Below are 20669 nucleotides of genomic sequence, written 5' to 3' on the forward strand. Positions count from 1 at the left end.
TCAGTCCTGTAGCCTATAGTACAAATCCCAGCATCCCTTGTCAGACCTGTAGCCTATAGTACAAATCCCAGCATCCCTTGTCAGACCTGTAGCCTATAATACAAATCACAGCATCCCCTGTCAGACCTGTAGCCTATAGTACAAATCCCAGCATCCCTTGTCAGACCTGTAGCCTTTAGTACAAATCCCAGCATCCCCTGTCAGACCTGTAGCCTATAGTACAAATCCCAGCATCCCTTGTCAGACCTGTAGCCTATAGTACAAATCCCAGCATCCCCTGTCAGACCTGTAGCCTATAGTACAAATCCCAGCATCCCTTGTCAGACCTGTAGCCTATAGTACAAATCCCAGCATCCCCTGTCAGACCTGTAGCCTATAGTACAAATCCCAGCATCCCTTGTCAGACCTGTAGCCTATAGTACAAATCCCAGCATCCCTTGTCAGACCTGTAGCCTATAATACAAATCCCAGCATCCCCTATCAGACCTGTAGCCTATAGTACAAATCCCAGCATCCCTTATCAGACCTGTAGCCTATAGTACAAATCCCAGCATCCCTTGTCAGACCTGTAGCCTATAGTACAAATCCCAGCATCCCCTGTCAGTCCTGTAGCCTATAGTACAAATCCCAGCATCCCTTGTCAGACCTGTAGCCTATAGTACAAATCCCAGCATCCCTTGTCAGACCTGTAGCCTATAATACAAATCACAGCATCCCCTGTCAGACTGTAGCCTATAGTACAAATCCCAGCATCCCTTGTCAGACCTGTAGCCTTTAGTACAAATCCCAGCATCCCCTGTCAGACCTGTAGCCTATAGTACAAATCCCAGCATCCCTTGTCAGACCTGTAGCCTATAGTACAAATCCCAGCATCCCCTGTCAGACCTGTAGCCTATAGTACAAATCCCAGCATCCCTTGTCAGACCTGTAGCCTATAGTACAAATCCCAGCATCCCCTGTCAGACCTGTAGCCTATAGTACAAATCCCAGCATCCCTTGTCAGACCTGTAGCCTATAGTACAAATCCCAGCATCCCTTGTCAGACCTGTAGCCTATAATACAAATCCCAGCATCCCTATCAGACCTGTAGCCTATAGTACAAATCCCAGCATCCCTTATCAGACCTGTAGCCTATAGTACAAATCCAGCATCCCTTGTCAGACCTGTAGCCTATAGTACAAATCCCAGCATCCCCTGTCAGTCCTGTAGCCTATAGTACAAATCCCAGCATCCCTTGTCAGACCTGTAGCCTATAGTACAAATCCCAGCATCCCTTGTCAGACCTGTAGCCTATAATACAAATCCCAGCATCCCCTGTCAGACCTGTAGCCTATAGTACAAATCCCAGCATCCCTTGTCAGACCTGTAGCCTATAGTACAAATCCCAGCATCCCTTGTCAGACCTGTAGCCTATAGTACAAATCCCAGCATCCCTTGTCAGATCTGTAGCCTGTAATACAAATCCCAGCATCCCTTGTCAGACCTGTAGCCTATAGAACAAATCCCAGCATCCCTTGTCAGACCTTCAGCCTATAGTACAAATCCCAGCATCCCTTGTCATACCCGCAGCCTGTAATACAAATCCCAGCATCCCTTGTCAGACCTGTAGCCTGTAGTACAAATCCCAGCATCCCTTGTCATACCTGCAGCCTGTAATACAAATCCCAGCATCCCTTGTCAGACCTGTAGCCTGTAGTACAAATCCCAGCATCCCTTGTCAGAACTGTAGCCTTTAGAACAAATCCCAGCATCCCTTGTCAGATCTGTAGCCTATAGTAGAAATCCCAGCATCCCTTTAAGGACCTGTAGCCTATAGTACAAATCCCAGCATCCCTTGTCAAACCTGTAGCCTATAGTATAAATCCAAGCATCCCTTGTCAGACCTGTAGCCTATAGTACAAATCCCAGCATCCTTTGTCACACCTGCAGCCTGTAAAACAAATCCCAGCATCCCTTGTCAGACCTGTAGCCTATAGTATAAATCCCAGCATCCCTTGTCAGACCTGTAGCCTATAGTACAAATCCCAGCATCCCTTGTCAGACCTGTAGCCTATAGTATAAATCCCAGCATCCCTTGTCAGACCTGTAGCCTATAGTACAAATCCCAGCATCCCTTGTCAGACCTGCAGCCTGTAATACAAATCCCAGCATCCCTTGTCAGACCTGCAGCCTGTAATACAAATCCCAGCATCCCTTGTCAGACTTGCAGCCTGTAATACAAATCCCAGCATCCCCTGTCAGACCTGTATCTTATAGTATAAATCCCAGCATCCCTTGTCAGACCTGTAGCCTACAGTACAAATCCCAGCATCCACTGTCAGACCTGTAGCTTATAGTATAAATCCCAGCATCCCTTGTCAGACCTGTAGCCTATAGTACAAATCCCAGCATCCCTTGTCAGACCTGTAGCCTATAGTAAAAATCCCAGCATCCCTTGTCAGACCTGTAGCCTATAGTACAAATCCCAGCATCCCTTGTCAGACCTGTAGCCTATAGTACAAATCTCAGCATCCCTTGTCAGACCTGCAGCCTGTGGTCTTTTAGCTGTTACTGGCCCAAAAATCCCAGCATCCCTTGTCAGACCTTCAGTCTGTAGTCTTCTAGTTCTTAATGAACTACAAATCCCAGCATCCATTGTCAGACCTGTAGCCTATAGTACAAATCCTAGCATCCCATGTCAGACCTGTAGAGTGTCGTCCTCTAACTGTTACTGACCTACAAATCCCAGCATCCCTTGTCAGACCAGCAGCTTGTGGTCTTCTAACTGTTACTGACCTACAAATACCAGCATCCCTTGTCAGACTACAGCCTGTAGTCTACTAGTTCTTAATGAACTACAAATCCCAGCATCCCTTGTCAGAGCTGCAGCCGGTGTTCTTCTAACTGTTATTGACTAGTGATGGGCGAATTTATTCGCCAGGCGCGAATTTGCGGCGAATTTGCGCGATTCGCGGCAGGCGAATAAATTTGCGAAACGCCCGCGAAAATTCGCAAAAAAATTTGCCGGCGTCAAATTTTTTCCGAAAAACGGACGCCCGCGTCACAAACGGGCGCCGGCGTCGAAAAACGGCTGCCGGCGTCAAACACGGGCGCCGGCGTCAAAAACGAGACGCCGGCGACGTTTCGCAAATTTTTCGCCGTTTCGCGAATTTCGCAAATTTTTCGGCGAAGCGAAACGGCGCAAATTCGCCCATCACTATTATTGACCTACAAATCCCAGCATCCCTTATCAGACCAGCAGCTTGTGGTCTTCTAACTGTTATTGAACTATAAATCCCAGAATCCCTTGTCAGACATGCAGCCTTTAGTCTTCCAGCTCTCATTGAACTACAAATCCCAGCATCCCTTGTCAGACCAGCAGCTTGTGGTCTTCTAACTGTTACTGACCTACAAACCCCAGCATCCCTTTTCAGACCAGCAGCTTGTGGTCTTCTAACTGTTACTGAACTACAGATCCCAGCATCCCTTGTCAGACCTGCAGCCTGTAGTCTTCCAGCTCTTACTGAACTAAAAATCCCAGCATCCCTTGTCAGACTGCAGCCTGTAGTCTTCTAGTTCTTAATGAACTACAAATCCCAGCATCCCTTGTCAGACCAGCAGCGTGTCGTCCTCTAACTGTTACTGACCTAAAAATCCCAGCATCCCTTGTCAGACCAGCAGCTTGAGGTATTCTAACTTTTACTGAACTACAAATCCCAGCATCCCTTGTCAGACCAGCAACTTGTGGTCTTCTAAATGTTACTGTCCTACATATACCAGCATCCCTTGTCAGACTGCAGCCTGTAGTCTTCTAGTTCTTAATGAACTACAAATCCCAGCATCCTTTGTTAGAGCTGCAGCCGGTGGTCTTCTAACTGTTACTGACCTACAAATCCCAGCATCCCTTGTCAGACCAGCAGCTTATGATCTTCTAACTGTTACTGAACTACAAATCCCAGCATTCCTTGTCAGACCAGCAGCTTGTGGTCTTCTAACTGTTACTGACCTACAAATCCCAGCATCCCTTGTCAGACCTGCAGCTTGTCGTCCTCTAAATGTTACTGACCTACAAATTCCAGCATCCCTTGTCAGACCAGCAGGTGAGGTCATCAACTTTTACTGAACTACAAATTCCAGCATCCCTTGTCATACCTGCAGCTTGTAATACAAATCCCAGCATCCCTTTTAAGACCTGTAGCCTATAGTACAAATCCCAGCATCCCTTGTCAGACCTGTAGCCTTTAATACATATCCCAGCATCCCTTGTCAGACCTGTAGCTTAAAGTACAAATCCCAGCATCCCTTGTCAGACCTGTAGCCTATAGTACAAATCCCAGCATCCCTTGTCAGACCATCAGCCTGTAGTCTTCTAGCTCTTAATGAACTACAAATCCCAGCATCCCTTGTCAGACCAGCAGCTTGAGGTTTTCTTACTTTTACTGACCTACAAATCCCAGCATCCCTTGTCAGACCTGCAGCTTGTGATCTTCAAAATTTTACTGAACTACAAATCCCAGCATCCCTTGTCAGAACTGCAGCCTGTAGTCTTCCAGATCTTACTGAACTACAAATCCCAGCATCCCTTGTCAGACCTGTAGCCTGTAATACAAATCCCAGCATCCCTTGTCAGACCTGTAGCCTTTAATACAAATCCCAGCATCCCTTGTCAGACCTGTAGCTTAAAGTACAAATCCCAGCATCCCTTGTCAGACCTGTAGCCTATAGTACAAATCCCAGCATCCCTTGTCAGACCATCAGCCTGTAGTCTTCTAACTACAAATCCCAGCATCCCTTGTCAGACCAGCAGCTTAAGGGTTTCTTACTTTTACTGACCTACAAATCCCAGCATCCCTTGTCAGACCTGCAGCTTGTGATCCTCTAAATGTTACTGAACTACAAATCCCAGCATCCCTTGTCAGACCTGCAGCCTGTAGTCTTCCAGATCTTACTGAACTACAAATCCCAGCATCCCTTGTCAAACCACAGCTTGTGGTCTTCTAACTGTTACTGACCTACAAATACCAGCATCCCTTGTCAGGCTGCAGCCTGTAGTCTTCTAGTTCTTAAAGAACTACAAATCCCACCAGAAGAACTACAAATCCCACCAGAAGAACTACAAATCCCACCCTTGTCAGAGCTGCAGCCGGTGGTCTTCTAATTGTTACTGACCTACAAATCCCAGCATCCCTTGTCAGACCAGCAGCTTATGGTCTTCTAACTGTTACTGACCTACAAATACCAGCATGCCTTGTTAGACTGCAGCCTGTAGTCTTCTAGTTCTTAATGAACTACAAATCCCACCATCCCTTGTCAGAGCTGCAGCCGGTGGTCTTCTAACTGTTATTGAACTACAAATCCCAGAATCCCTTGCCAGACCTGCAGCCTGTAGTCTTCCAGCTCTCAATGAACTACAAATCCCAGCATCCCTTGTCAGACCAGCAGCTTGTGGTCTTGTAACTGTTACTGACCTACAAATCCCAGCATCCCATGTCAAACCTGCAGCCTGTAGTCTTTTAGCTCTTAATGAACTACAAATCCCAGCATCCCTTGTCGGACCAGCAGCTTGTGGTCTTCTAACTGTTACTGAACTACAGATCCCAGCATCCCTTGTCAGACCTGCAGCCTGTAGTCTTCTAACTGTTACTGACCTACAAATCCCAGCATCACTTGTCAGACCTGCAGCCTATAGTACAAATCCCAGCATCCCTTGTCATACCTGCAGCCTGTAATACAAATCCCAGCATCCCTTGTCAGACCTGTAGCCTAAAGAACAAATCCCAGCATCCCTTGTCAGATCTGTAACCTATAGTACAAATCCCAGCATCCCTTGTCAGACCTTTAGCCTATAGAACAAATCCCAGCATCCCTTGTCAGACCTGTAGCCTATAGTACAAATCCCAGCATCCCTTGTCAGACCTGTAGCCTATAGTACAAATCCCAGCATCCCTTGTCAGACCTGTAGCCTATAGTACAAATCCCAGCATCCTTTGTCAGATCTGCAGCCTGTAGTCTTCCATCTCTTACTGAACTACAAATCCAAGCATCCCTTGTCAGACCTGCAGCTTTTGGTCTTCTAACTGTTACTGAACTACAAATCCCAGCATCCCTTGTCCGACCAGCATCCTGTAGTCTTCCAGCTCTTACTGAACTACAAATCCCAGCATCCCTTGTCAGACCAGCAGCTTGTGGTCTTCTAACTGTTACTGATCTACAAATCCCAGCATCCCTTGTCAGACCTGTAGCCTTTACTACAAATCCCAGCATCTCTTGTCAGACCTGTAGCCTATAGTACAAATCCCAGCATCCCTTGTCAGACCTGTAGCCTAATTAGTACCAAAATCCCAGCATTCCCTTGTCAAACCTGTAGTCTATAGTACAAATCCCAGCATCCCTTGTCAGACCTGTAGCCTATAGTACAAATCCCAGCATCTCTGTCAGACCTGTAGCCTATAGTACAAATCCCAGCATCCCTTGTCAGACCTGTAGCCTATAGTACAAATCCCAGCATCCCTTGTCAGACCTGTAGCCTGTAGTAGAAATCCCAGCATCCCTTGTCAGACCTGCAGCCTTTAGTCTTCTAACTGGTTCTGAACTACAGATCCCAGCATCCCTTGTCAGACCTGCAGCCTGTAGTCTTCCAGCTCTTACTGACCTACAAATTCCAGCATCCCTTGTCAGACCAGCAGCTTGAGGTCATCAACTTTACTGAACTACAATTCCAGCATCCCTTGTCATACCTGCAGCTTGTAATACAAATCCCAGCATCCCTTGTCAGACCTGTAGCCCTATAGTACAAATCCCAGCATCCCTTGTCAGACCTGTAGCCTTTAATACAAATCCCAGCATCTCTTGTCAGACCTGTAGCTTAAAGTTCAAATCCCAGCATCCCTTGTCAGACCTGCAGCCTATAGTACAAATCCCAGCATCCCTTGTCAGACCATCAGCCTGTAGTCTTCTAGCTCTTAATGAACTACAAATCCCAGCATCCTTGTCAGACCAGCAGCTTGAGGTCATCTAACTTTTACTGAACTACAAATTCCAGCATCCCTTGTCATACCTGCAGCCTGTAATACAAATCCCAGCATCCCTTGTCGGACCAGCAGCTTGTGGTCTTCTAACTGTTACTGAACTACAGATCCCAGCATCCCTTGTCAGACCTGCAGCCTGTAGTCTTCTAACTGTTACTGACCTACAAATCCCAGCATCCCTTGTCATACCTGTAGCCTGTAATACAAATCCCAGCATCCCTTGTCAGACCTGTAGCCTAAAGAACAAATCCCAGCATCCCTTGTCAGATCTGTAGCCTATAGTACAAATCCCAGCATCCCTTGTCAGACCTTTAGCCTATAGAACAAATCCCAGCATCCCTTGTCAGACCTGTAGCCTATAGTACAAATCCCAGCATCCCTTGTCACACCTGTTAGCCTATAGTTACAAATCCAGCATCCCTTGTCAGACCTGTAGCCTATAGTACAAATCCCAGCATCCTTTGTCAGATCTGCAGCCTGTAGTCTTCCATCTCTTACTGAACTACAAATCCAAGCATCCCTTGTCAGACCAGCAGCTTGTGGTCTTCTAACTGTTACTGACCTACAAATCCCAGCATCCCTTGTCAGACCTGCAGCTTTTGGTCTTCTAACTGTTACTGAACTACAAATCCCAGCATCCCTTGTCAGACCAGCATCCTGTAGTCTTCCAGCTCTTACTGAACTACAAATCCCAGCATCCCTTGTCAGACCAGCAGCTTGTGGTCTTCTAACTGTTACTGATCTAGAAATCCCAGCATCCCTTGTCAGACCTGTAGCCTATACTACAAATCCCAGCATCCCTTGTCAGACCTGTAGCCTATAGTACAAATCCCAGCATCCCTTGTCAGACCTGTAGCCTATAGTACAAATCCCAGCATCCCTTGTCAGACCTGTAGCCTATAGTACAAATACCAGCATCCCTTGTCAGACCTGTAGCCTATAGTACAAATCCCAGCATCCCTTGTCAGACCTGTAGCCTATAGTACAAATCCCAGCATCCCTTGTCAGACCTGTAGCCTGTAGTAGAAATCCCAGCATCCCTTGTCAGACCTGCAGCCTGTAGTCTTCTAACTGGTTCTGAACTACAGATCCCAGCATCCCTTGTCAGACCTGCAGCCTATAGTACAAATCCCAGCATCCCTTGTCAGACCTGTAGCCTATAGTACAAATCCCAGCATCCCTTGTCAGACCTGTAGCCTGTAGTAGAAATCCCAGCATCCCTTGTCAGACCTGCAGCCTTTAGTCTTCTAACTGGTTCTGAACTACAGATCCCAGCATCCCTTGTCAGACCTGCAGCCTGTAGTCTTCCAGCTCTTACTGACCTACAAATTCCAGCATCCCTTGTCAGACCAGCAGCTTGAGGTCATCAACTTTTACTGAACTACAAATTCCAGCATCCCTTGTCATACCTGCAGCTTGTAATACAAATCCCAGCATCCCTTGTCAGACCTGTAGCCTATAGTACAAATCCCAGCATCCCTTGTCAGACCTGTAGCCTTTAATACAAATCCCAGCATCTCTTGTCAGACCTGTAGCTTAAAGTTCAAATCCCAGCATCCCTTGTCAGACCTGTAGCCTATAGTACAAATCCCAGCATCCCTTGTCAGACCATCAGCCTGTAGTCTTCTAGCTCTTAATGAACTACAAATCCCAGCATCCCTTGTCAGACCAGCAGCTTGAGGTCATCTAACTTTTACTGAACTACAAATTCCAGCATCCCTTGTCATACCTGCAGCCTGTAATACAAATCCCAGCATCCCTTGTCGGACCAGCAGCTTGTGGTCTTCTAACTGTTACTGAACTACAGATCCCAGCATCCCTTGTCAGACCTGCAGCCTGTAGTCTTCTAACTGTTACTGACCTACAAATCCCAGCATCCCTTGTCATACCTGTAGCCTGTAATACAAATCCCAGCATCCCTTGTCAGACCTGTAGCCTAAAGAACAAATCCCAGCATCCCTTGTCAGATCTGTAGCCTATAGTACAAATCCCAGCATCCCTTGTCAGACCTTTAGCCTATAGAACAAATCCCAGCATCCCTTGTCAGACCTGTAGCCTATAGTACAAATCCCAGCATCCCTTGTCACACCTGTAGCCTATAGTACAAATCCCAGCATCCCTTGTCAGACCTGTAGCCTATAGTACAAATCCCAGCATCCTTTGTCAGATCTGCAGCCTGTAGTCTTCCATCTCTTACTGAACTACAAATCCAAGCATCCCTTGTCAGACCAGCAGCTTGTGGTCTTCTAACTGTTACTGACCTACAAATCCCAGCATCCCTTGTCAGACCTGCAGCTTTTGGTCTTCTAACTGTTACTGAACTACAAATCCCAGCATCCCTTGTCAGACCAGCATCCTGTAGTCTTCCAGCTCTTACTGAACTACAAATCCCAGCATCCCTTGTCAGACCAGCAGCTTGTGGTCTTCTAACTGTTACTGATCTAGAAATCCCAGCATCCCTTGTCAGACCTGTAGCCTATACTACAAATCCCAGCATCCCTTTCAACCTGTAAGCCTATAGTACAAATCCCAGGCATCCCTTGTCAGACCTGTAGCCTATAGTAACAAATCCCAGCATCCCTTGTCAGGACCTGTAGCCTATAGTACAAATACCAGCATCCCTTGTCAGACCTGTAGCCTATAGTACAAATCCCAGCATCCCTTGTCAGACCTGTAGCCTATAGTACAAATCCCAGCATCCCTTGTCAGACCTGTAGCCTGTAGTAGAAATCCCAGCATCCCTTGTCAGACCTGCAGCCTGTAGTCTTCTAACTGGTTCTGAACTACAGATCCCAGCATCCCTTGTCAGACCTGCAGCCTGTAGTCTTCCAGCTCTTACTGACCTACAAATTCCAGCATCAGCAGCTTGAGGTCATCAACTTTTACTGAACTACAAATTCCAGCATCCCTTGTCAGACCTGTAGCCTATAGTACAAATCCCAGCATCCCTTGTCAGACCTGTAGCCTTTAATACAAATCCCAGCATCCCTTGTCAGACCTGTAGCTTAAAGTACAAATCCCAGCATCTCTTGTCAGACCTGTAGCCTATAGTACAAATCCCAGCATCCCTTGTCAGACCATCAGCCTGTAGTCTTCTAGCTCTTAATGAACTACAAATCCCAGCATCCCTTGTCAGACCAGCAGCTTGAGGTTTTCTTACTTTTACTGACCTACAAATCCCAGCATCCCTTGTCAGACCTGCAGCTTGTGATCTTCTAAATGTTACTGAACTACAAATCCCAGCATCCCCTGTCAGATCTGCAGCCTGTAGTCTTCCAGATCTTACTGAACTACAAATCCCAGCATCCCTTGTCAGACCTGTAGCCTGTAATACAAATCCCAGCATCCCTTGTCAGACCTGTAGCCTTTAATACAAATCCCAGCACCCCTTGTCAGACCTGTAGCTTAAAGTACAAATCCCAGCATCCCTTGTCAGACCTGTAGCCTATAGTACAAATCCCAGCATCCCTTGTCAGACCATCAGCCTGTAGTCTTCTAGCTCTTAATGAACTACAAATCCCAGCATCCCTTGTCAGACCAGCAGCTTGAGGTCATCTAACTTTTACTGAACTACAAATTCCAGCATCCCTTGTCATACCTGCAGCCTGTAATACAAATCCCAGCATCCCTTGTCAGACCTGTAGCCTTTAATACAAATCCCAGCATCCCTTGTCAGACCTGTAGCTTAAAGTACAAATCCCAGCATCCCTTGTCAGACCTGTATCCTATAGTACAAATCCCAGCATCCCTTGTCAGACCATCAGCCTGTAGTCTTCTAGCTCTTAATGAACTACAAATCCCAGCATCCCTTGTCAGACCAGAAGCTTAAGGTTTTCTTACTTTTACTGACCTACAAATCCCAGCATCCCTTGTCAGACCTGCAGCTTGTGATCTTCTAAATGTTACTGAACTACAAATCCCAGCATCCCTTGTCAGACCTGCAGCCTGTAGTCTTCCAGATCTTACTGAACTACAAATCCCAGCATCCCTTGTCAAACCACAGCTTGTGGTCTTCTAACTGTTACTGACCTACAAATACCAGCATCCCTTGTCAGACTGCAGCCTGTAGTCTTCTAGTTCTTAAAGAACTACAAATCCCACCAGAAGAACTACAAATCCCACCAGAAGAACTACAAATCCCACCCTTGTCAGAGCTGCAGCCGGTGGTCTTCTAATTGTTACTGACCTACAAATCCCAGCATCCCTTGTCAGACCAGCAGCTTATGGTCTTCTAACTGTTACTGAGCCCTACAAATACCGAGCATCCTGTATTGACTGCAGCGTGTAGTGCTGATCTAAGTTCTAGGATGAGAGCTGACAGGAACCCACATCCCTTGTCAAGAGCTGCAAGCCGGTGGTGTGGTCTGTGTCTATCTGTTATTGAACTGACAAAATCCAGCGATCGCTTCTAGACCTTGCAGCCTTACTCCTAGGCCGCAAGTTGGTACTACAGAAATCCAGTGCGATGGATCCGCTGTGGTGCAGAGCGCAGCAGCTTGGTTGCGTGTTATGTAGCTGTGAGCTTGTGACGCGTGAGCAAATCCCGCGTGCAGCCTGGGTCGAAAACTGCAGCCGTGTGTTAGTGGTCTGTTATGTCGTGTGAGATGAAGCTGACAATGCGCCGTAGTGAGCGCGCTGTGCGCGCCGCGACTGTGGTTCGGCTGCGATAGGTGAGCTGAGACGAGCGCCAGGCTATCTTGGTCGATAAACCGTCAGCCGGTAGTCTTCGTGAAGCTGTGGTAGCGTGAGCCTGTGCAGAATCCCAGCATGCCCTTTCAAACCTGCAGCCTGTGTCTCTAACTGCTTACTGGACTGCTACATCCAGACGAGTGCGCGCGTGTGTGTCGAACCGTGTCGAGCCCTGTAGTCTGTTAGCTCTAATGAACTACAAATCCAGCATCCCCTTTCGGACCAGCAGCTTTCGTCTTCTTAACTGTTAAAACTGAAACTACAAATCCCGATCTATCTCTCGTCAGACCTGTAGCCTGTGATGACAAATCCGCAGCCGCGCTGTGCTGAGCCGGTAGTCGCTGATACAAAGTGCCGCGAATGCGCGCGGTGTGCAGATACAAGTGTAATACAAATCCCACGCATCCCTTGTGCAGACCTGTGGCCTAAGCAATCCCGAGATCCCTTGCTCAGATCTGCCTAGAACTATAGTACAAATCCAGCATTCCCTTGTCGAGACCTGTAGCTATAGACAAATCCCAGCATCCTTTGTCAGATCTGCAGCCTGTAGTTTCCAAAATCCATTACTGAACTACAAATCAAGCATCGCCTTTTTCAGAGCCAGCAGGCTTGTGAGGCTTCTAACTGTTTACTTGACCTACAATCCCAGTCTGATCCCATGTGTGTCAGACTCTGACTTTCTTTCTAAGGTTACTGAACTACAAATCCCAGCATCCTTGTCAGACCAGCAGCCTGTAGTCTTCCAGCTCTTACTGAACTACAAAATCCAGCCGGAGTGCCTTGAGTGCAGGACCCAGCAGTCGGGTTGTGTCTGTCTGACGTGGTTGGTGAGCTGATCTATCAGAATCCCAGCATCCCTTGTACAGACCTGTGTGTGATGCGTGAATAGCACATGGCGTAGAGTCCAGCATCCCTTGTCAGACTGTAGCCTAAGTAGTACAGATGCGCTGCATGGCAGGCCTCTTGTGCAGACCTTGCTATTAGTACGAAAGTTTGTCAGGACCGTGTGTAGTCTCGTGATGTAGAGTGTCATCCCGCATCCTTGTCAGACCTGGATCCCTGGATTAGTATGGCGATACCTAGCATCCCTTGTTCAGACCTGTAGCCTATAGTACAAATCCCAGCATCCCTTGTCAGACCTGTAGCCCTTTATATACAAATCCCAGCATCCTGTTTGTCAGACCCTGTAGCCTCGTCGTAGGAAATCCCAGCAATTCCCTTGTCAGAACCTGGCAGCCTGTAGTCTTCCAGCTCTTACTGAACTACAAATCCAGCATCTTTGTCAGACCAGCAGCTTGTGGTCTTTCTATCTGGTTTAGCTGGACCTACATAATCCCAGCCATCCCCTTGCAGACCTGCAGGCTATGTGGTTTCTAACTGTTTACTGACCTTACAAATGCCAGCACCCTGGTCAAGACCAGCAGCTTGTGTCTTTCTAACTGTTACTGACCTACAATATGCCAGTATCCCATGTCGAGACCTGCAGCCTGTAGTCTTCCAGGGCTCGCGCAATGACCACCTACAGAATCCCTTGCAGCCCTGTGTCAGCAGCCAGCAGCTGTGTGGTTCTTCTAACATGTGATTGAGACTACGAATCCCAGAGATCGCCTTGTAAGACCGGCAGCCTGTAGTGTCTTCCAGCTCAATGAACACAAACCCTCGCGCCCTTGTCCGACAGCAGCTTGTGGTCTTTCTATCTGGTGTGACTGAACTACAGATCCCAGCATTCCTTGTCAGACCGCAGCCTTGTAGTAAAATCGCCAGCATCCCTTGTCAACTGTAGCCTATAGTACCAAATCCCAGCATCCCTTGTTCAGACCCTGTAGCCTAAAGTACAAATCCCAGCATCCCTTGTCAGACCTGAGTCTATAGTTATAAGAAACCAGCATCCCTGTGCAGACCTGCAGCCTGTACTATCTCGTAGTTACATTTGTGTTATCGATGATGTTCAAGAGGCTGCGATTTTCCATCAGGGGACTGAGCCTACGATTATTATCAATAGTAGGTGGAAGAAGAGTAGTTTGGCCAATACTAGGGAAATGCGTATCAGACCGTGGTTTAATTTCATTTTATTTACAAGGTGATCTTTGCCTTAATTGCTGTTTGATGCAAAATATAAACTGATGCTAAGTTTTGAGTGGGTGGCCGATGATGGTAGACATACAGAAATTATGGTCAGTAAAAATAACACATAAAAAGTTTAGGGGTTGTTTTTGCGTACAATGTGAGAATTGGTTGAGGGTAGTGAAGGTACTGGAGTGAGTAGAGCAGTTAATCGTATGATGGATTAGCAGAGAGGGCTGGTGCACGTTGAGCTTACATTCTGCTTCGTTTCATGTTGATCCCGCAAACAGATGATTCCAAGCGTTCGGAGTAGCGTTTTGCGAGTGAGGCGTCTTTCGATAGTGCGATTGCTAGATTATTCGTGAGGTGATGTCACAGCGGGATGGTGTTAAGAGATATTCAGCGTATTATTCCATTAGGTTTTTGGCGTTGCGGAGTAAAACATTACTTCTTGACTGTCAGCTGAGTCTCTGCATTTATAACCCAACAGGTCTCTGTTTAAGAAGCTAAAAACTTGGACGCAAGCTTATTTCTGCTGCCCCTGGAGAAATGGGTAAAGCAACGTGCTACTGATTTTATCTTGATATTTAGGGTTTTGCTGTTATAGAGAACAGGGTGGCAGATAAAGTATTAGAAATGTAACTAGACTCTTTCTCGTTCTCCTTCAGCCACAGGCCAGGTAGTCCAAGTACCCCTCTGAGATTTAATGGAGGTGAGTAGAAAGGAGGGTAAAACACTCGCCACTACTGCCGGGTAAGTGCAGACATTGTTTTGTAACCTGGCGGCGAGATAAATTTTATGGTTATCAATAAAATCCTTCTTTTTTCTATATTTTAGTTTACTCAGCTACTATAATGGCGGGCTGACCAAGGATGTGCTTCTTGAGGGGGCCGGGGCACCGGAGACGTCTACGAAGGTAGTGGTAATGTTAGATGGGTGACCAAAACCTAAGTTCGATCTTGTGATGAGGTTAGTGGAGATCGGTTTGCTGAACTATATGATGGTGGGATTTGATGATCAGCGTGGACGAGCAGCAGGAGGTGCGAGCACAATGAGTGTTAGGCGAGAGCCAAGTCAAGCTGTGGCTGTGGTGTGGGGTGCGGGCGATTAGACCCGTGCTGCGTGCGCGTGACTGTGGGTAGTATTAAGGTCGCACCTTTCTGGTGCATGATGACGGGGGGTAGGGATCTCACCATCGTAGAGGAGTGGTAGCGGGTGAAGATCGCCGAACATCAGCCGAGTACTGTATTCTTTATAATTTCCAATTCATAGATATCGATCCTATTTGTGTTAGTGGACTATGTGAGCTAAGGGGATTTCTATTTTTCCACGTCCAGCATGAAGAGTCAGTCTGCAGGGAGACTGAAGTTTCCCAGCAACAGTTCGGCGGCCACAAGAACATCGCCTCTTACTATGGAGGGGCGCTGAGATACGAGGGCATGCCACATCGGACGTGGAGTGCTCAATGCGGTACGCTCTTGGAAGTAAGAAATGATTTACTGTAGTCGTAGTTTCATTCGCGTCTTGGGCCAAAGCAATCTCCACTGGAAGTTGAATTACCAATCCATAACCTTAAATATTTCTTTCTATTGGCGCAGGATTTTTCTTGAATGGGACTGTGGCGGTGGGCGGGTGCTCGTCCCAGCGAAAGCGCTTCGATCAGCCGAAGACCAAGGTCCCAATCGCTGGAAGGAGAGCGGTGATTGGCTTATGTCCTGCCAAGAGGGTTTAAGGTAAGGCCAAGATTTACCCTTAAGGACTCTTAATGCGTAGGAGAATGGATGAGTATACGAAGGTCGTGCGTGTGGTTGGGAGATGTTTAGTCTTATGTCTGTTATGAGTGCTGGTAACCTACATGCTCGATTCTCCGCCAGGGCTGCACCAATCCACAAAACCGGGCCGTTCATAGAGACAGACAGCAAGAGCCTGAGAAGCATCGATGCTGGCACGAGGAGGACGCCAAAGTCAAGATCAGTGAGCTATAACTTACATTACTTATAAGAGTAATGGTATTGTGGGGGTGTGTATGGGAGGTGTGTGGTGGGTGGAGAGTGTGTGAGGGGGGTGACTGTGCTTGAAGTGATGTGTATGCAGGGTGGGGGTTAGGCGAGAGGTTGAGGATTGTATGGACGTTATGGGGATGGTAGAAGAGAGGTTAGTTTCCGGTTAATGAGGATTCATATCTGCGATTGTCAGTCACTTTGGAAACGCTGGACCTGGGACCGCACAGAGCTGGATTGCTGCGCATGGAAGCAGACAGGACTGCACACTGGATGGCACCCGAGGCATAAGGCAGAAGGGCCAGCGCCGGGCTGCGATAGCGTAGCGACGCGAAAGATGTGTGTAGTGAGTGGACTTGTAACAACCGTGGGGGCAGTTTAGCGTGAGTGCAGGTGGTGTAAATGGGGACAGTAGAAGCAGTCGATTTTTCTCGTTGGGAGTAGAAGAGGAGTTCTTCCGAAAGTTGCGGGTTTCTTATCTTTTTGTGCACAGAGGTGGTGGTGGGGCTGCGAGTGAGTAGAGGTGATATTTGCTGGCGATATTGTCCATGGTTGACACTGGTGTGTAGTGTACGTAACTGCTATTGTTTGGGTGTAATGGGTGATTGATTCGCTGGTATATCAGTCAGTATTTACTATATAATAAAGTTTTTTTTAACTTTTACATATACCATTGATGTGGTTCATTTACTTGGGGTGTGCATTGGGCTATTTTTAGAATTTAGTATTTTGTCTGTTTTGGCCATAATTTGAGCTAAGGAGAATGGCGTGTACTTTTGCAGCCATGATAATATTTGTATATGTTTCTAAAAGAGAATTGTATAAGTGTACCCTTTTTACTTAAATTTTATTAAATGCCCACTAACCCAATTCTCTCCTTCTAATGCTCTTGTGTGTCTTTTGCAGTGTGACATCTGGTCGCTCGGGATAACCGCCATCGAAATGGCCGAGGGAAAACCACGTAAGTGAATCACAACAATTGTGGCTACTTTATTTTATACATTGAGCAGCAGAGGTTCTATATTAGAATGGGAGGAATTTAGGGTAATTTGCTATTTCCAGCAAAAAATTGCTATTTATAGATAAATAACTTCTAGACATGTTCGATGGGCCTGATATATGTTTTTAATTTTTAGCTTACGCAGATCAATACCCGGTGGAACACCTGATAAGAGAAGCTCAACCACCGAAGCTTCAATCAAACAGATGGTGAGTCTGTCCCAGCTCGAGTCACTGTACATTGTACCTGTGCTTGCAGACATGGAACTCCCCACATTTTCTTATTAACACTTGGGACATTTGGCAACTCCTATATCCACCTAGTTGCTTCCACAGTCTGCCCTCACCATGCCCCTTGTCTGTACAAATTTGGGATAATGGGGAGATTTCAGTCTCAGCTCAGGGGGATGTGTATTTTGTTTATTTTGTTTAAATAGGTTTTTCTACTGCAGACTTTAAATGTGGCCCATGAGATGCAGGCAGGGATATGTGTGTTTTCAGGGAAATATAGGTGGATGCAGAGCAGATATGATATATTTTATGTATATAATTACTGTCTAGGTCTCAGGGGCATAACAGTATAACTATGGGCCCCACTACTGTGAGATTACAGGCCATGTGCACTATGGTGCAGTCAGGAGAGGTGTAGGAAAATCACAGGACCTTACCTTGTCCCTCATAGCCTTATAGACATCTAGATTTGCCACCGATATCCTTTATTATACCATTGTTGACCAGTTTGGGATAGTGGTGGGGAATCTTGGGTTGGGGAACACTTGTATGTATGTATGTATGTATGTATAACTTTATTTGTAAAGTGCTGTTAAGGAGCCGCAGTACTGTACAGTGCCTAAAAGTACAATACATATAAAAGTAACCATGGGGAAAACAAATCACATAATAAATATATACAGAATCATAGGACAAAGAGCTTAAGTGCTATGTGGTAAGAGACATAGTGGGAAGGAGGTCCCTGCCCCTGCCCCGTACAGCTTACAGTCTAAATGGATGGGAGGCTAACATACAGGTACAAATTGGAGATGAAAAAGTGCACAGTAGGGACAAGACTTTGGGAGAAGATTTCTGTAATGTGTAATGCTGTAATACTATGGGTCTCACTTCTCCCTAAAGAGATCAAATCAAAATAGATAGATGGATAAATAGATGATAGATAGATGATAGATTGAGTAATAGATAGATAGTTAGATATATTGATAGATACAGGGATAGATAGACAGACAGACAGATAGATAGATAGATAGATAGATAGATAGATAGATAGATAGATAGATAGATAGATAAATAGAGGGACAGATACATAGATGACAGATAGAGGGAACAATAGATAAATAGATAGATCAATAGATAGACAATTGATAGATAGATAGATAGATAGGCAGATAGATAAATAGAGGGACAGATACAGGGAACAATAGATAAATAGATAGATCAATAGATAGACAATAGATAGATAGACAGACAGATAGATAAATAGAGTGACAGATAGATGATAGCTAGAGGGATAGATAGATAAATAGAGGGACCAATAGAAAAATGGAGGGACCAATAGAGAGACCAATAGATAAATAGATAGATCAATAGATAGACGATAGATAGATAGATATACGCAATATGCTGGCGCTATATAAATACATGTTAATATTAATAATAATAGAGAGGATATACCGATAGATAAATAGAGGGACAAATAGATAGATGATAGATAGAGGGGTCGATAGATAGATAGATAGATAGATAGATAGATAGATAGATAGATAGATAGAAAGAGGGGATAGACAGATAGGTAAATAGAGGGACAGATAGATGATAGATTGAGGAATAGATAGATAATTAGATATATTGATAGATCCAGGGATAGATAGATAGATGATAGATAGATAGATAGATAGATGGGGATTTTTTTGCTAGCTAAAGCTAAAATCTCTTTTTTTCCAGGTCACAACATTTTGTGTCCTTCTTGGAGATGTGTCTGAAGAAGGATCCTTTGGAGAGAGGGAGTGCTGAAGAACTCCTGCAGCACCCATTCATCACCCAACTGCCACCTAAGAAAATCATCAGGGCTGAGTTGGAAGAACATCTCCTGACTCTGCAAAACTGTCCGGCCAAGAAAGGTGAGGGAATCCATTATATTTGATACGACTGCACCATCACACAGTGTAACTCAACAGCTGCAAGAGTTGGTTTTATTATAATGGCACTGGGAATAATAAACATGTTTAAGGGGTACTTTATCTTAATATAATATACTTATATTTTAGTATAATATACTTATATTTTAGTATAATGGAGACAATGGCGTTCTAAGACAATTTGCATTTGGTCTTCAGTCTTTATTTTTTTGTTTATGAATCATATACAAGCTCTATTTAGTATTCATGAATCACAAATATGATTTTTCCCTATACAGGACTGAAGGGAGTAGCTCTCTGTACCCTGAGACAGCTGCGGTGTGCTTGCACACAGACATCAGCAGAACAAGAAGCAGCTCTGCAAATGGCCCTGGAGGGCTTCTCCTGTTATTAATCTTGTGGCCAATAACATCAACAGCCCAGAATGAGTTTCCTTAATCACAGCAGAGGAAAAAGAAGCATCCACAAGGTAAGGTCCCGTCTCCATTCAGTATCCCTGTACAATGCTTCTCAGCTGGTAGACAAATAGCAATTTGATCCCTTGCTGCCTGGTGGGTGTCTACATTAGGTGGGTGTCTACATGTCTACAGTAGGACCTGAATCCTGTGCACAAGAGGTGGGTTTCAGCTAGAAGATGCTCAAGTTTACATTTCTTGGTCACATCCTCCCCATGTGTAAAGCAAATAAACACACCGGGCAGTAGGGGCTGAATCAAGGTTTTCTGTGCTGATGGACATTAGCCTCACTGCAGCAGCCACACAATAACACAACAGGATAGAATGCGATTGAGAAGGCTCAGGCATTATTTCCTATTCCCATAGCCAGTGTATTTATTTCTAAAAGGAGCATCAGCCTGGGAGAAAAACTCCCTAACATGTTGGAACCCCTAATGAATAAGGCTTGTGCATAAATGCCATGCCTCTGAATGAGAATTAATGATGATCTATTACTGACTGATGTTTTTTCTCATACAGATCCAGTGGCGTCTGCAGCTCCACCAACAACATCTCCTTTCAAGCTGATGCAGTTCAGCAAGTGGTATCTTCAAGATTCCTGCAACTACACCAGCAGGGACTTTCTCTCCTTCTTTAGCTCCATGAACATTCTTTTAAGAGTACCCCATCTCCACCAGTTCTTTAGTTTAGTTTGCTCCACCCACACACATCTACACCTCACTTTCCAACTGCCATAGTTCCATCCATCTTCCTTTTTTTGCAGACTACCATAACTCCAACATCTTGCCTTAAGCATCTACATTTCACAGAACCATAGCTCCGACATTCACATCCACCTCTACAGCTCCACTAGCAGTATTCACATTTTCATACCATAGCTTCACTATTAGGACCTTAGTTTTCATTAGTATCCAATTACCACATCTCTACCCAAGGACTTTTCATTTAACTTTAGCTCCACCACCAGCCCTTATCCCATATTTTACCTCTACCCGCAAGCTCTGTCCTTGTGCTAACACACCTCCACCAATATCTTCTTTTATTTACATATCATCAAGAGTTTCTCCTCTTTAAAATATCTTTTAATCCCTGCCCTTCTTCTTGCACCTCCATTGGTTCTTCCATTCCACCAATACCAAGACATTTAGTCACCACCACACAGCACACACTAAAATGATGCCCCCTACACAGATGCTTCTTTTCTCTACTTTTTTCTATTGCCCCCCCCCCCCGCTGCAATCTCCTAACACCAATTCCTCTGTGGTTTCTCCTGTTCAAATTCTTTCCTTTCTAAATTCTATCCTT

At 45.6% G+C, this 20669-nt stretch overlaps 1 protein-coding gene across 1 annotated transcript; it reads left to right on the plus strand.

Annotated features, from left to right (window-relative positions):
• Nucleotides 1-16672: 16672 nt before the first annotated feature.
• On the plus strand, nucleotides 16673-19998 carry LOC121398205 (serine/threonine-protein kinase hippo-like). The gene is made up of 5 exons (XM_041577061.1): nucleotides 16673-16721; nucleotides 16897-16969; nucleotides 18716-18891; nucleotides 19188-19378; nucleotides 19884-19998. The coding sequence occupies exons 1-4, from the start codon at nucleotides 16703-16705 to the stop codon at nucleotides 19301-19303; spliced, it is 384 nt and encodes a 127-aa protein (XP_041432995.1). The 5' UTR covers nucleotides 16673-16702; the 3' UTR covers nucleotides 19304-19378; nucleotides 19884-19998.
• Nucleotides 19999-20669: the final 671 nt, after the last annotated feature.

This window comes from Xenopus laevis, chromosome 9_10L (assembly GCF_017654675.1).
Source record: "Xenopus laevis strain J_2021 chromosome 9_10L, Xenopus_laevis_v10.1, whole genome shotgun sequence".
NCBI lineage: Eukaryota > Metazoa > Chordata > Amphibia > Anura > Pipidae > Xenopus > Xenopus laevis.